The sequence below is a fragment of the Sinocyclocheilus grahami genome, unplaced genomic scaffold (assembly GCF_001515645.1).
Source record: "Sinocyclocheilus grahami isolate Dianchi unplaced genomic scaffold, SAMN03320097.WGS_v1.1 scaffold1579.1, whole genome shotgun sequence".
Classification (NCBI taxonomy): domain Eukaryota; kingdom Metazoa; phylum Chordata; class Actinopteri; order Cypriniformes; family Cyprinidae; genus Sinocyclocheilus; species Sinocyclocheilus grahami.
In genome coordinates, this window is record NW_015506758.1 from 51,586 (window position 1) to 69,478 (window position 17,893).

The 17,893-nt window shown below is 38.4% G+C and overlaps 1 protein-coding gene across 2 annotated transcripts; it reads right to left on the reverse strand.

The window, feature by feature from the left end:
- Positions 1-11,653: 11,653 nt before the first annotated feature.
- Positions 11,654-14,845, reverse strand: LOC107571318 (neurogenic differentiation factor 2-like). Of its 2 annotated transcripts, none has more exons than XM_016257633.1 (2): positions 14,702-14,845; positions 11,654-13,083 (listed from the first exon to the last, which is right to left on the reverse strand). In XM_016257633.1, the coding sequence occupies exons 1-2, from the start codon at positions 14,719-14,721 to the stop codon at positions 11,991-11,993; spliced, it is 1,113 nt and encodes a 370-aa protein (XP_016113119.1). In that variant the 5' UTR covers positions 14,722-14,845; the 3' UTR covers positions 11,654-11,990. The 2 variants fall into 2 exon arrangements, with proteins under 2 accessions (XP_016113119.1, XP_016113120.1); XM_016257634.1 differs by lacking the exon at positions 14,702-14,845 and adding an exon at positions 14,521-14,685.
- Between the last annotated feature and the right edge of the window lie 3,048 nt (positions 14,846-17,893).

The window sequence follows — 17,893 nt, forward strand, 5'->3', positions numbered from 1 at the left end:
GGTCATATAAGTACGATTTGAACCATGCTAATGCACTTCCATTAACGCAAAATTTTCTAGTCTATGCAAGAGAATGTTGTGGTCAATAGTGTCGAAAGCAGCGCTAAGATCCAATAGCACTAATAGAGAGATACAACCACAATCAGATGATAAGAGCAGGTCATTTGTAACTCTAATGAGAGCAGTCTCAGTACTATGATACGGTCTAAATCCTGACTGGAAATCCTCACAGATACCATTTTTCTCTAAGAAGGAATATAATTGTGAGGATACTACCTTTTCTAGTATCTTGGACAGAAAAGGGAGATTCGAGATAGGTCTGTAATTAACTAGTTCTATGGGGTCAAGTTGTGTTTTTTTGATGGGAGGCTTAATAACAGCCAGTTTGAAGATTTTGGGGACATATCCTAATGACAATGATGAATTAATAATAGTCAGAAGAGGATCTATGAGGATCTACGTGTTGTCAGGTGTCGTGACGAGCTACAGCCAGTGAGAGAGCAAGGCAAGGGTTGAGGTCACCGGAAGAAAAACAACAGCAGCAACATGGCTTAAAGCAGTGGTTCTCAAACCTCTCCATGAATTACCCCCAGCACTGCACATTTTGTATGTCTCCCTATATCTGACACACCCACTTCAGATCCAGCAGTCTCCACTAATGAGTTGATGAGTTGAATCATGTGTGATAGATGAAGGAGACATACAAAATGTGCAGGGCTGGGGGTACTCTAGGACAGGTTTGAGATGGAGCAAAATTTTTCATCGAACAAACAGTTTGCAGTGCTAATTTCTTCCCGACATGCATTTTCAAATAAACAACTCCTGTTTCACGTATTGTTTCGCGTCATTCCCGTTCCAATTCTCGCTTGTATTTTCGTGACAAAACATGGTTTGTAGAGTCATTGGGTGACAGAGTTGTTGTCCGCTTATGTAGTGTGTAACCCCCGGTTGCAGATCATTTACATAGAGTCTCGTAGTGTGAACACCAAAACGACTTAAAAACAGACAATCAAGTCATGTAGTCTGAACAGCACAGCATTCTGCCGATGTTTAAAGTCGTGTAGTGTGAACTTAGCATAAATCGAATAATTTCCCATAACTTTTTTTCTACGAATCCTGCTATGATTTGAAAGGTCGAAAAATATAGTAACACACAACCGTCAAAACTCCAATAAATAACATGCATATTAAAGCAGAAGTACAAAAAAGAAATCGAGAAATGTCATCTTGTTATATCTCAATTCTGGGCGTAAATGAAAGTGCTCTCTCTCTCTGTGTTCCTGCACTGTTCCTGTTTCCTGATTCCTGTTACCATAATCATGGTAATACATGCGCGCACCAATTTCAATTGCGGCTGGCTTGACCATGTTTTTCTGAACCGCGGCTGGCTTGACCGTGAACATTAAAACACTTGCAGTCGCCTCATTTGTTTTATACCAATGCTATTTGCAACATATAAATACATGTGAGTTAATAAATGTCTGTAAGAACATCGGGTGCTCATTTCTCAGTTAAGCCGTGCTAACCAGGCTTTCTCTCCCGCAGCGCTGCTGGCAAAGCGGCTGCGCCATCGGAAGACAGGCGGGAAGAGTCGTTGCCATATTGTTGTATACTCTTACTAATTAAGTACTTTAACTCTTCAAGTGATTTTTCTTTAACTCTTCAAATTTTACTTGTAGGCTATATGAATGAATGATGCTTTATTGTGTATTGTTGTACACCCAAAGCACTTTACAATCATGTTGGGGGGTCTCTCCTCAACCACCACCAGTGTGCACCATCCACAGTACAACGTCACCAGTGCGCTCACCACACACCAGCTACAGGTGGAGAGAGAGTCATAGAGCCAATCAAGTGGATGGGGATTGTTAGGAGGCAATGATTGACAAGGGCCAGTGAAAGCCTGGTATGTTCAATTTGGCCAGGACACCGGGGTTACACCCCTACTCTTTACGAGACGTGCCATGGGATTTTTAATGACCACAGAGAGTCAGGACCTCGGTTTAACATCTCATCCGAAAGTATAGTGTCACCCTGGGATATTAGGACCCACACAGACCACCCCCTGCTTGCCTCACTAACACCTCTTCCAACAGCAACCTAGTTTTCCCAAGAGGTCTCCCATCCAGGTACTGACCAGGCTCAACCCTGCTTGGCTTCAGTGGGCAATCAGTCTTGGGCTGCTGGGTGATATGGCTGTGGATGTTCATGTATGTTCATTGATGAAATATGCTGATAATTCTGTGTGATTGAAGTTCAGCTGTGAAATATAAAAGATAATTAATTTATAATTAATAATAATAATTTATGCATTTAGCAGTCAAACCCACTACCTTTTGTGCTGTTAACGCAATGCTCTACCACTGAGCCACAGGAACATTAAAATGAATCTGGAATAAAGCTGTTGGTGTGAAGCAATAACTTGTGTTATTGAATAGATAACAAAAAATGTAAATTAAAAAAACAGTATAATTCTGTACTTGATTTTTCAGTACACTTACAACTATTGTATTTATGGCGAGCTCACACTACATGATTGAAAGCACAACACAACGCTAACAAGGTGCACACACTACAAAACATTCAGTGAAGAGGCGTTCCCGACCATCAGCGAAAATACGTTTTCTCACATAAATTCTTGCGAGATATTACAGTGATTATAGGCCATTTCTTCAAGCATGGATGATCAACTGTCCCTTATATTGGTCTGTGCAGTTATTTTATCTGAAAGAAAAAAGAAACCGTGACAAAAGAGAATATGGCAGAAACAATGACTTGGAAGACGTGGACAACAAGGACTGTCAGTACTGCAGAAAGAGTTGGATGTAATTAAACAGTACAATGAAACGTGGTATTATATATATACACAATCTATGCATTTGTTAAATTTATTTCTAGTTAGTTGATTTGATTAATTTGTGGCTTTTCGTTTTTGTTCATAAAGATGCATGATAAAAGTGTTTATACCATCTGCACTGTGATTGGCTGGATTAGTTCCACCTTGTCATTTGTGTTGCTCACATTACGAGATCGTGTGGCGATAATATCAAACAGGTTTGAAAATGTCATAGTGTCTGTGATAGCTTGAGACAGGTTCGGATCACGTTGCTGACCTGCTCATACTTAAGAAGCTTCGGCGACCACAAAGAGCACCGATTTGGACACAATCTGGGGGTTTTGTTGCAAACTGTGGAAATTTGTCCGCGACAGCAAAATCCAGCCAAAAATCCTGTAGTGTGAGCCTGGCTTTAGATTTACAGTAATTTTACTGTGCTATGAAATACAGTAACTACTGGATAATTGTTGTCAGTAAGTTACTGTTAATTTGACAAACATTTTACGGTTATACACTCTTTTGAAATCAAACTATGTTGCATTATCGTGTAGGCTATTTCACAACAAAAATAGCTCCTAGAACATAATTGACCTATCGGTAAGCCCCTCCCCTCGAACGCAGATGAGCCGATGGCAGTTGAGTATCAGTTGCACGGGGAATGGAACTGGGACATCTTTAGGTTTCAGTGCCATAGAGAAACATTGGAAGACATTGGTTTGATGGTGTTTATGCTACAAAAATGGAAAAACGATGGGACTGGGGTACTTGTAACACTGAATCCAGGTATCCTGAGAGCATAGGCAATGGAATTGATTTTATTCCATTTCCTGAACCCAAACAAAACAGAGCAAAATGTCCATAAGCATTCAACCCTAATCTCAATGAAGACGAAAATGTTCATTTTCTAGTTGTCATACTTTTAAGTTACAATTTTCATCTGCTCAAGCAGAGCATTAATGTTATCTTGTCCATCAGCAAGGTATCTCTTGCCAAAACTAGCTAACGTTAAAGTTAGTGAGTCCATGCTAATGTACAAACTTAAATAGCGGACTGTTCTCATGTCATGTACAGTGTAGGTCAAAAACACATAAACGAAGGTCTACATTTCAGTGCCTCTCCATATTAAAATGGTTAAATATAAATTAATTTAATCGTACCCTGCGATACATGAACAGTGTTGATTCTGCATGTTGTCATCCACCATCGTGACGACCGTAACATGAGACCGCTTGCATTGCGATCTGTAAACCCTGGCTTCCAAATTAATTGAGTAACCCACCATGTTTATTTTAAAATCTTTTATATATCCCTCCATGGCATATTCAATCCCCACTTGAATGGTGGTCCTTCTGTGTCCAAAATTGTTCAAGAACATCTTGTTTCAAGGTTTTCACACTGACAGCTGTCATTGTAAAACAGTGAGCAGCTCCGTTTATTTGTCTGAGGGAGCAACAGTAACTAATGGGGACGGGGCTTACCAATAGGTCAATTAAATTTCTTAACTGAATAGTGTCACCTTTAACTTGTTCATATTAACTTTGGTAGTAACTACCCCTTTAAGTGACTGTTTTGTCACTTAGGCAGAAGTACTGGCACGGCTTAATTATAACCACACATGCCTTTTAATGAGAATGAGAATGTTTAAGTAGTATTTTAAATAAATGCCTTTTCTCTGTTTTTTTTTTTCTTTACTGTTTTTTAGGTATGAAGCTGAGGAGTCTGCACAGGCCCAGGAATAATACCATTTTATCCTGATCTATTCAAGTATTTTTATCCAGTTTTTGTTTTATATTTTGTTTTACCCAATAAAAAATGTGATTTAGAGATTCTGAGCTGAAGTCATTTTCTTCACAGTTGAAATATTTTATCATGTAATTAACTTTATCCGGAGGAGTTAATAAAGAAATATAAATGGGGCCCAGTTCTCATCCACTGTGGTCCCACAATAAACCCATATAGGGGCAATTTGTGGGTTCAATGTGATCACCCATTTGGGCCCCATAAAGGTTCTATATGTGGCCCACCTTGCCCCCGATTATTAGAACACATTTGGGACCCATGTAGGCCCATATAATGAAAATCTAAATGGGCCTCACGTAGAGCCCACTATGGACCCATCATGTGCCCCTATGGGCTAACATGCATGGGGCCCATGTGGAGCCAATGGACAAAATTCTCTGGGCCCCACTTTGGCTGCCCACGCAGGGCCCAAGTGACAACCCATCAAAAACCCACATGGGGCCCACATGGAAATGTTGGCTGGGTTTATTTGATGTTTAATTCATCGCAGGTTCCCTCTTCCGTCATGCTCCAGGGTTCTCTTAGGTATTTATGCACATGCACACTCTTCAAAAATGGTGCTTATTGAGGACGCTCAAAAATACATAGATTAAAAGGCGTTTATATTTAGATAGAATGGAATATATAGATTGTACTGCATGCTAGATTGCTTATTGTGCCCAAGAGCATATTTATTTAAAGGCACAATATGTAAGATTTTATTTATTAAAATATCCCAAAATCACTGGAACAATATTATATATTTTGCTGACTTGTGTACTTACATTATCTCAAATGTTTCGAAAAATGTTTAAATCCAGAGAAATAGCAATTTTAAATAGTGGCTCGTCCCTGGTCATTGCGTTGCCTGCCAATGACGTCATACACCCTTGATTTCCGGTTTTGTTTTGTAGAAAACATGGAAACACCAAAAATGCTTTAATATGTTATGTGTTTTATTACACAGGTAACGACCGTACAGAGTAACATTATAACAGAACTTTCAAATGTATCAAGTATGATAAAACAGAGCTGCTTTACCCCACATACGCACGACCGGAAGGAGTGGAAGCAGTCGACTGTAGCATAATAAAACCTCTGCTGCTTTCGAGCGGTGTGTCACGCTCGTTCAGCAGCCTTGTTTCGCTTCGACGGCTTTCAGCCTCATCCTGCTTCATACTACGATGTTATTAAATCTTTAATACATTAGCTCATCCACGAACAAGATTTCTGCCCGAGTCCCGTCAGATTGCATCGGCTGTGGGGATGAAGATGACAACTCCCATGATTTCACACTTAGTCACAAAAGAGTTGTCCCTATTCTCTTAATGAGTAATGGGTGTGTTTTGGGCATAACGTGCAATAAACCAATCAGAGTCTCATCTCCCATTCCATTTAAGAGCCAGTTGCGTTCATGCCATGGCGGATTTGCTGTTTACATGGCTGAATTTGCAAGCGCAAAGACAACGAGTCTCCAGAGAGAAAACGGAGCTGCTCCTGCAAATAGGTAGCCTAATTCTGATACATGCAATGACTATCCATTATGACATGTAGGCATTTTTATATTTATGTAGCCTACACAATAATAATCTTTTACATTGTAATCCTTTAATTTTAATATTTGGCATGTTTTGTGCTACTGTGCCTCCCTGTGTGTGTAATAAGCAGAGTGTACACGCTGTGGACCCGCCTATACTAATGGACTCTTTAAATAACAAAAAAACTACTGCTCCATTGACTTTAGACCAGGTTTTAGTTGGTCAATGGCGCAGTCTATTTCAGTTGCCTCAAAATAGCAACGCACAAACAATGCACCTGAACACACAAATGCATTTGCTATTTAAGCAACATGGCGCAGGACGTGAAAATGATAACTGCATCGGGCTAAAACTAGCAAAAAACATTTGCGTCGCAATTGCACCGGGTGCATGATAAAGCCCCATATGTCTTACTAACAAGAAACTATGCTTCTAACTACAGATTGAGAGCTGGTTCCAGTCACGTAAGTCTGCGATGCTGTTTGCGAATGTTCATTTGAACTATGGTTTCGGGAAACACCGAATCGTTGAACCATGTTGGTAATGATGGAACTTGCGACCATAGTTGGCTAAAGATGCCAATTTTCCCCTGATGCCGTTTTCCAGGTTGCATTCGCACCAACAGTGGGAACACTGAAGCGGCCAGTAGCGACATCTTTATTTGCGGCATTTACAAACGTCAACAACCGGTGAATGAAGAATGCCGTGATCGGAGCTTTTTGTTTTGTGTCATGGGTAGTTCTAGGAACTATAGGGCCTTTCGCACCGCAGGAACCTTTTCATAGTACCAGAACTAATTGTGGAACTACCCACTTTTCGGCGTGTTCGCACCGCCGGAACTGGGAGTGATTTTAGTACCGGACTGCCTTTTTCGAGAACCAAATTAGCTCCTACTCCGAATCAGGGGCTAACCAGCACAACTGGTACTAATCGTGACGCAAGTAGACATTGATTGGCCAAACGCGTACGAAAACGCCCTCACCCGCCATGATTTAAAACTCCGTGTAAACATACTGTAAGCATGTCAACTTATTTAGCAAGTATGGAGAACAGCGATGGATGCTGAATTGAAGGCACTTGTATCAAATGTAGCACTGCTAGTTGTCGTTGGAGATTCTTAATCCTCCTTTCCATTCTTTCAATCGCTTTACGTATACGTCGACTTTCCATGTCCACTGTGAAACCCGCGAGACACAACCAAAACACAGCTCCGATCACAGCGTCCTCCATTCTCCTGTTGTTAACGTAGTTCTTTGTTTCTGTTGTTGAACGCCGCGCACAAATGACGTCGCTGTCGACCGGCTTACGTCACTTCTTAGTACACACTCTCGGTGCGAATGCAACCCTTTAAATGGTACTGGGAAATAGTTAGCGCAAAATCGTCCCAGTACTTTAGTACCGTACGTTTAGTTCTGGAAACCCCTATTAATTAATAGATACAAAAAACTTTGATATTCAACATAATACAATGTCATGTCATAGATCAGTATTCTCCAGAGACACAAAATTAGATTAATCTCAGATCTCACCAATGTTGATATTCAGATCAAATAATAAAATGACAATTAATTAAAAAAAGTATTCAGATTAGATTTTGTGCCATCTATGGTCAAGAGGAAAAAAAAAGGTGGTGGGGGCATCTTACCCTGCCTTAGCCTACTGTTAAAGAAGAAAAGTTACAAGTCTTTTTCTTCTGAATTGTTGGCTGATGAAAAATGAAATGTGATATTATTATCAAAATTGATTCTGTATTACAGTTAAGCGAGAAGTGTTTCTACACAAGAACCTTTCTTTGTTCTTGGTCTTAACACATTCATTAGTAAGAAGATGAAAAATATGTGGACAGGTGTACCAAAGGCTCAAATGAATGCAAGACAGTGAAGAGAAAAGTGACAATGTGTTTGAAAATGTAAAAGTGAGAGAAGGAGAGAGAGACAGAGAGGAAAGAATGCGAGGGTAGAGGGCAGTGAGCTGGATTCAATGCCATCTGACAGGTCCAGCTGGGTGACTGGCTACCCCAGAGCCCTGCAAACCAGGCAATATGGCGCCCAATTACCGATGCCCATGTGACCATTGCATGGCATCATCAGAAACCCCATAGCCCACTACTCCCCCAACCCCCTCCCCCAACTACATGCCATCTGTGCAGATAAGCAACAACCACAAAGCACTCATATGTACTCAAGATATAAACACACACTAAACACTGTGCTGTAAACCCACAATTATGTAAGGGAAAACATACTATGGCACTATAAAAGGGACATTGTACTTTTCTATAACCAATATTTGCATTGCAACACTGACCACTCACATTCTAATAGAAAGTATAATATGGAAAAAAACACTTAATTTTTACCATGAATAAATGCATTTAAATTAATTTTCATAAAAGTACATTCTTAGTAGGCTATGCTAAAAATTCTTAAGATCTTGCATCTTTTTATCCTCTGCTCTGCATTCATTTTCTCTGCAGTGCCACCCTGCCACAGTGAACAGATGCTGTGGAATTTTGATAAGCTATGACAATCTGTGCTAGCCTCCATGACAGGCACTGCTGGGGTGTGGCTGGCATGCAGAAATTGGTACAATGAACACAGTTAGAACACAGGTCACCCACGTTTGATTTAAAAGTGGAGTTTAAATGTTGGTCTTTAGAGATAAACGTTAAAGGTTTTTGCTTAAGTTGTACACCAAATACATTGTACACTGTAGGCCTACCCCAAATCTGTCTCAGAAGTAGGCTTCAATTAATTGAGTATCATGAAGGTAAATTGGGTGTGTCCTGAAATCCAAATATATTATTATGGCAGATTAAAAAAGAACTTTAATAATTATTTGCTATCTTAAATTGTATTAATCAGACACAATTATTGTTATTAAATATTTAAGTAATGTTATCTGTAATGTTATATTACTGTTTTTAACTGCTTAGCTGCTGTTTTAGCTTAGCACTTTTGATGAATGCCTATGTTATTTTTACTTTTGTCATTTAATCTGAATATCAATATTTGGGAGGCTTAGTCAGTTTTGGGTGGCATGTTGTTACTAGTGTTATTATTTTTTAATTTACAATGCTTATTCTAATTGATAGGTCTATTATTTAAAATTTTGTTGAATTAGATGTACATTCAGAAATTGTAGCTTTTATTTTAAACTAAAGGTTAAGTAGGCCTAAGTTAAATCTGTTTTTCACCTAATATTTTACATTTTGTGCTATAACAACTATTTCAGATATGTATGTTCATTTCCTATAATATGTTGGCTGGTCATTTATCTTTGTGTTGCGATTTCGTTTTACATTTTTATTTTAATACTTCTCCACCTTGAAATAGTGTTTCTCGCCACATCTTATTTAACTACGCTACATTATTATTAGTTTAAAATGTATGAGATTAATTAATATACAGTTTTGCGTGCCTGTTCCAACACGGAGCAGTCTCGATAGTTAGGTTTTGCTGTTTCAGTTGCTAGCATATAGTTAAACCATTGTTGCCTGTAAAATATGAAGTAATGAACAGATGCTGCTGAATTAAGAAAGAAACACCGTCTCCACCCAGCAGCGCAGTTTTGGCTAGGCTTGGCACACGGCGCAGCTGGCATCGCTGTGGTGGCTGCCCCGCTGGCCCTGCGCACTGACGCTAAGACATTTAACGAATTGGCAAGCGCATGTCTCCTGAGTCCTAGGCTTCCGTGCCAGCCCGTGGCCTCTGGACGCCGCTTAAGATCACCTCGGCTGTGGTCGAGACTCGAGTTTAAGGAAGGAGCGCCTTTTGTCTCCTTGTTGGCTTTTACCTTCTGAGCTCAACACATCAATGTTGGAATCACAAGAGAAATAAGCGCTTTGAACTCAAAGGTTTCTTGGATGAACAGTACAACCTGATTTCGGGCGGAACCTCAAATAAAAATAGAAAATAAAACTTCAAAAACGGTTTTGTTGTCTGATCATTTATATGTGACTTTTTTCTTTTTAATCCCTACAGTTCTTTAGAAACGTTGCGCTATTGTTTTCAAGGAACCTAGAAGAGCTTTACTTTACCTCTGCGGATAGATGACACCGGAACCAATAGACTGTTTTTAAAAATCCAATGCAACACAAAGAATGCAACTTATTAACACACCTGTGTAATATATGTATGCATATACATAGGCCTAACTATTCCGATATATTCGTAATGAACACTATTTCAATGATAATTATCTTACATGAAAATAGTCCTATGGTAACAATACTAAAGACACAGAGATTTAACAAATGAAACATTTGCTACCTCACTCAAACTATATGCGCACTTAAATTGCTTTGATTGGTATATTCGTGATTGCTAAAATGCAACGTAATTTCGACCGAATAATAAAAACAGTCGCACGGATCGCATATAAAATCCGTTTTAAATTAAAATGATAATGAAAAGAACATGTTCATGCTATCTAAATTCCAACCGCGGGATAATTAATGTACAAAGTGTCACAAAGTAAAATGCATTCACGAATTAGTTAATTTATTCATAAAGTGAAAATATCATGATGTACTCCAACTTGCTTACAAATAGAATTAATAATTTTGGTCGGACTATAATAATAATAATAATAATAATGTTTCGCAGACTAGAATTAACTGAAAATAGGACGTAGAAGTCCTGTAATTATGCAAAAATATGTCCATGTCTGTATGCAAATATATCCATATAATCATATTTGAGCAATTGCGAAATGTTGACGTTTTAGTATATGTAAAACCTTAGTTAAAACGCGTTAAAAAATAATAAAAAATATATATGTAAATATATAATATTCCAATTATTGAAAAGTATTATGCAGATAAATATAATAATTTAAAACGATTTAAATAAATATATTAATTTAAACCAACCAATAACGCGGTTTTTTTCTCTCCAAACGATTTAGTACTGTTAGTAGCAATTGTTTGGTGAAGCTGTCTTATAATAATAATAATAAAAAAAATATCTGTCTACAAATGATGGGTCTATTTTTTTTCATTTTGTCGAAAGAATATCTTTCTGTACATGTTCACACATCTCAAAAACTTCTGTAGATCTCTTTCGAATGCTTGTGTGTGTGTGTGTATGTACAGATTTTATCTTTATTTCATATCGACAAATAATGATGCGTTCTATTTTAATTCGTCCTTCAACCGCTTTGCATTTTTTCTTATCCTTATTCTTATACTTGTATAGTTATACAATTAGATAACTATATAATTAGACGTATTGTGATATTGTGAAATTGCAGATGTCGACTTCAAAAATACAATAGACTACCTTTTGGTGATATGTAAAATATTAAAAAATTTAATAGATTTTTTTTCAAAAAAGATTGGATTCATTTTTTCGATTTCATTATTTGTGAAACTTTACTGGGTGTACTCATAAATTTGTTTATTCTTGAATTAGTTGGTAGGCCTATATTTTTTTACATTTCTGCCTGACCAATTCCCAATGGGAAATGACAACCCCAGATGATTCTGGAACATTATGCGTCTTTATTTATTTGATCATGAAGCTTCATTTAACAATTTGGTTAATTTCACTTTTTTTCTTGAGTTATTACATAATATATTCATTATGGTTCAAACATTAGATTCAATCAAAAATAGCACTCCTACTTTGTAAAATGTTTTAGCAGTTGGATTCATTCAATTATTTGATACATAATTTTGTCCATTAATGTTCATTATGAAATTATTGGGGGAAAAAAAAAATCAAGATTATTGTCCAATAATGTAAAACATTACTACTAAATTAATTAATGTTTTGAACGTGGAAATGTCTTTTCCTTTTCCATGTCTTTTTTTTTCATTAACACGGAAAAATCACCTAATTGTGGAAAAAGGCGTTGAGTTCCTCGTATGCAGGCGCCCGATCGTGGTGCACGTGTACATCATGAAACGGCGGAAGGTTCTCTGAGTGAGCGCTGCGAGTTCCTGGTGGGCCGTAAGCAAGACCATGAGCAGCGGAGGAACGTGAGCCATGCAGATTGGTGTAATGAAGAGAATATTGATAACCTCTTTCCGCGTCTGGTGACAGTGACTCCTGTTGTCTTAAAGCAAAGTTACCATTTACACACACCGGAGGGCTGTGGTGACTCTCGTAATCTGGACTGTTGTATTCTGGGGACGTGCCTTTGGTGTACAGAGCCTCATAGGCCGAACAGAAAGAGTGATTTCGGAGGTTATGTGCACTGGATCCTGACTGACATTGTGTGCTTGATAGACGGGAGCATTGGTATGGATATGCATGCATGGAGAACGACGGGTTAGACACGTGAAAGCGCGCTCCCTCTTGACATTGTTCCGTTAGAAAATTCCTTGAGTTAAGTTGGAGGCACCCAGCCACCAGATTGGTCGTGGGTTGGGAGAGGCCTTTGCACAGTGTCTGTACATACGAAACCACGTCTGGTCTCTTCCCATTCCGCAGGATTTCTGACAGCGCCCAAATGTAGTTCTTTGCCAGCCTTAGAGTTTCAATTTTGGAGAGTTTCTGAGTTTTTGAATAGCATGGTACAACCTTGCGTAGATTGTCCAATGCTGAATTTAGATCGTGCATGCGCGTGCGCTCTCTGGTGTTTGCTTTTTGGCGCCGAACTTTCGTGCGCTCTAACCTAGCCGGAGTCATTTTGCGTTTTTTTGGCCCACGTTTTTTTGGCCTGTCTTCGTCCCCATCATCTCCACAATCATCTTCATCAACATCCTCATCATCGTCCTCCCCTGCAATTTCCGACTGAGCCCGGCTGCTCCCGTCTTTCACATCGCCTTCGTCCAAGTCCTCGTCGCCTATGCGACAGCGCTCCTGCTCCTCGTCCTTAATTTTGGAGTCCTCGCTCCCGCTGTCATCCACCCAGCCCCCGAACTTCTGCATGTCCGGAAGCAGTGAAGGTTCGTTGAATAATCTAGTCAACATTGCAGCGGCACTGGAACATAGAAACACGTTTTAATTATTAAAATTTGCAGTCCAAATGTGTACAGTACAAATGTGGTTTGAAATAATAATGACATCAGCGAAATATAAAGCTAATGTGCTCTGCCATTAGTAAAGTAAATAAGGATTGTTTTAAATGTAGTTTTCACTGTTATCTGATGAAACGAACTATTTTAAAAACGACGAGTAAAAATGTCATTGACGTGGGATATATGAGTAGGTTAAATCACGATGTCATAATTTTCAGAAAGCTGAGAGTATCGTGGGAGATGACTAATATAAAATGGTATTTTAATTCAGGAAGAGAGACAGACGTCGCCAGACGGTCTCACTCCCCAATTCCCAATTTTTCTAGTCGTGTTTGGCCCCTCGCAGCAGGTCCTCGCACGCGGGCCCTGTTTTTTGCTCTCAGGGGGGCATTTTGAGCAGCGGGTACCCCTTCAACCTTTCATTTCTATTTATTCCAGCAGGGGGGGGGGGGGGGGGTTTTTTTTTTTTGGGTTGTTTTTTTTTTTTATATTTAATTGTAATACGATCTTATTTATGACCACAATAGCCAATTCCCGGCTCATCTTAATGAGGGCGGGATCCCTGCTCTCGCTCTACCTCCTGTCCCCTCCTTTCCATTCCCATCTTGTTATATAACCGTAGTATAAAGAAAAAACTAAGATAATAAGATAATTTTACTTAAAGTATAAACATCATAATACTATTTTTATGCAATAAAAAACTGTCACTCACAATTTAATTGAATAAATAAATAAACCGGCTAAATAAATAAATCTGACCGCTGATCTAATGAACAAGATTTTATTATGTATTATACTATGCATACTATTTTTATGTGATATTATTGGTAGTAATGCCTGCATACTGTTAAAATAGGGACGTTAACAGTATACTCATTGATACGCCCCCCCCCCTTCAAAAAAAAGCTTGCATTATAGTAGCTCGATGTAAATCATCTCAGCAAAAGTCGTTGAAAATGTAAGGCTACTAAACAGATTTACCTGTTGTAAATATTTTAAAATGGTTTAAATGTTTTTCTCTCTTGCACAACATAATGTATACCACACAACACTATCCACTAATCAGTCTCATAAATGTTTTATGAAATATATCTGAATACTCAGAATTAGCGTATAAACTGTAGCCATTTTGATATAACATCTGTTCTGAACGAGTCGATTCAAATTTTCGTTCTCATATGTAGGCTAACATACGGCTGCTTTAATTATAACGCATGATAGGGTATAGAAAAAATATCTACAAAAACGAAGATAACACCGATGATAAAAAGATAAAATAGAAAAACGCATAACAAATGAATTGAACCACCATCAGTTGACATATCTTCTTTTAAATAATTATTAGAATTTGTTATGATTATATATTCTATTATATATTCTGTCGCGTTCGAAAAACTCACCTAGTTTATGGTGCTCTACGGGTGTGGGCGCGTACGTCTACACCATCTTCACGCTAGTTACCTACTACACTAAGAAGACTAAGAAGAAGAAAAGCTAAATTGTCTGTGATCCGGTACGAGTTATCCTTTCTCCGGACTGCAGCGAGGCGGTGTGGCATCCCTAACAGGCAGCGTTACATACCTGCTCTGATGCCAGGCCATATGGTGGGCACGTCACTGGCAGGAGCCATCACATGAAAGCGGGTGATTGACATGCGCTCGCATTCGTAGAGATTGCCTTCCCGAGGGAAGAGGAGCCGCCATCTGTCGCTGCTGCTGCACACGCACCTCACTAAAGTGTACACGCTTGCATAGAAACTACACCCAAGTGCTCACAGATATTCTCAGATACACATGGCGCGAGGGAATGTGGTGAATCGGAATATTTGAAAACACTGTTTGTAGATTCAGCTTAATTATGTATTAATGAACAATTTCAAACCATGTACGTCGTGTGCGTGCATGATTTTTATAGCAGCCTACTTATAATCTTGTATGTTCGTCGATTTAGTTTCCAAAATATTTTTTTGTTGCAAGTTGTTTGTGTGTGTGTGTGATATGTATGTGGACAGATCTGGAGAAATTTTCAATCAAGTCTCATTGTTAAACATATTTGAATTTGTTTGTGACGGACTCATGTAAAGTACCTGATACCCTACAACGGAGTTCTGTCAGAAACCAAGTCAATAATGCCATTATAGTGACCTGCCCTGCTCAAACCGGGGTGTATTCCAGAAAGCTGGGGGTATTCCAAAAAGCAGGTTATGTGACATACCCGGGTATGTTTGAGGATAAGTGAGCGGATAACCTCAGTTTTCGGTTCCAAAATCGGAGGTTACTTTCAGGGTATGTAAGTAACCGTAGTAACTTGCTCTCTGAAGATAACCTGCTCCGGAGCAGGTTATGTTCCAGAGTTAGTTCACTTCAGAGCTATCAGTGCACTACTGACGAGCCTTCAGTGGGCGTGACAGATAGCGCACAACATTATATAATATTACAATATGTAATATAGCCTATTATATATATATATATATATATAAAAAAATAAAAATGATTGCACAACCATCAATTAGGTGGCGATATGCACTAAGCATGTAAACGACCATTGAACAAAAGAAGAAGAAAGAAACAGTATGGCACGCTTTTTCTTAGCGTCCGTTTCCATACTGACTCATCGATTCGTCACTCTGTTGAGAATGTCTTGAGTCTTAACCAGGAACATACTCTGAGTTGAATGAACTTACTCCCGGACGCGTTTTTGGAACCACATACCTCGAGTAAGCAAGGTTTGGGGTTAATCAACCGAAAGTTCAGGGTTTAGCTGACGGTAAGTTAACCGTGCTTTCTGGAATACACCCCTGGTTTTGTTGGAAACTCAGAGTTTGTTAACCCCAGAAAAGGGAAACAACAGGGTTTTCGGATCCAGTAAAAGACAAAACTAAACCTCTAGGTAAGTTACCATAGTAACTTACTCTGTGAACCTAACCTGGTCGGGAGCAGGTTTTCTTCGGTAAACCCAGAGTTTCTTCCGGGCTCCTCCCCCTTTTTTAAAGCGTAAGCAATGTTTAAATACCTCATTCATTCATTCACGCTGCAAAAATTGCTTCTATTGCTGAAATATTTGCCTTATTTCAAGTACAAATGTCTAAAAATTCTTAAATCATGATGCATTTTTTATATAAGAAAATAATATATTTGATATTTTGTCTTGTTTCCTGGGATAAACAAGTAAAATGAATTGCCAGTGGGGAAAGAAAAATAATCTTAATGAAAATGGAAACACAATTATTTTTCTCATCGGACCACTTTCATTTTCATTATGCACACATGGTAGATGTGACAAAAATGGCCTGTCTTTATTAGGGATCCTGTAGATGAGGAGGCTGCATTAATTCGCGGGGAGTTGCATTTACATCAGGAGAGGATTTAATTTAATTTGATCTAATTTATTTATTTTGCCATATCCACATGCATATTTATTTGAACAGTACCATTTTTAAATGGCGTTCACTTGATAACATCTTGTTGCGACCTCTAAGTAACCTAATAATTAGAATTTCCTTTAGAATTTCCAGTGTGGATGGATGCATGGTTTACACATATATTCTCACCATCGCACCTTCGCAAAATGAAGCTGATTACTGTATTGAATGGAAGGATGCCAGATGGAGGGGTAGTGCAAGATATATGCCGTAACCACCACCACAGCTGTTAAATAAACACAAATTATTCACAGTTTGTTTGGTCATCTTTATGTTCTACAAATACAAAAGCAACAAATTATTATTTTCCCTGTTGGATTTTAATATTGGTATTGTGGCCATCTCCTCTTCATCTGTCAGTGGTGCTGGTGCAGGTTCTCCTCCCATTTTACGAGTCTCTGTTTCATTACCCTACTAAAGAAATGTAGCATGTTGGATTAGAGAACATTTGATTATGTGAAAAAGCATTAGACTATGTGGGAAAAGCTGCTGCACATTGAAATAGATATACACTGAATGATATTTATTGAATGTCAAATATTTGTAAAGTCATGTAACGTTAGCCTACACCCATTTTACGCTTGAAGCTTTACCTGATTGAATTATGCTTTTATGTAAAAAATTTTTATGCTGCCACATTTGTTTTCTTTTCTTTTTTTTTTTTGATACCATGGGATACCATGAAAATTAATATTAGTTTCTATATTAATAGAAATACCTTTAGCTAATATTAATACCTTTCTGCCAGTTTTCACCTCTGATTGATTTAGAATTAAAGTTACATATTCTGTAGTATGCGGAAGTCTTTTTGGCGGAAGCTGTTGCCATGGTAAATCGTAATTTCGGAGCTCCATTGATCATGACTTTTCATAGTTGTGGTGCACACGCTAAACTCAGAGTCAACATACTCACAGTGGATTGAACTAACTCTGATCAGCTGTTCAGAAACCGAAAACTCAAGAGGTTCCCACCTCAGGGTAAGTCAACTCAGAGTTCAAGTTTTAACTTAGAGTTTGTTGAACCTCCTTTCTGGAATACACCCCCGGGTTGTGTTTCCCAAAATCATTGTAAGCTTAAGTAAGTCGTAGACCGATTGAACCCAATTGAGCTACGATCAACTTAGGTTTACGATGCTTTTTGGGTGCTGGAAACCTCCCTAAATCTGTAACCAAGCATGGGCTAAAACCCTGTGTAGGAATTTGACATTGTTATAAAGGGTTCAAGCTTTTTGAAAAATGTAAACAAAATCCTGAAACCCTATTGTTTTGTTATGATAATTTTTATGATTATTAGGGGTTCAATTAAGCATGAAACGCTGAAACCCTATTGCTTTTTTAAAATAAGAATTAAGA

Excerpts from the sequence above, each read along its gene's own strand:
- LOC107571318 (XM_016257633.1), bottom strand. The coding sequence starts at position 14,721 with ATGGCCTGGCATCAGAGCAG. Across the intron at positions 13,084-14,701 it reads ATGGCCTGGCATCAGAGCAG|TGCCGCTGCAATGTTGACTA; the intron begins GTATGTAACGCT and ends TCTATGTTCCAG.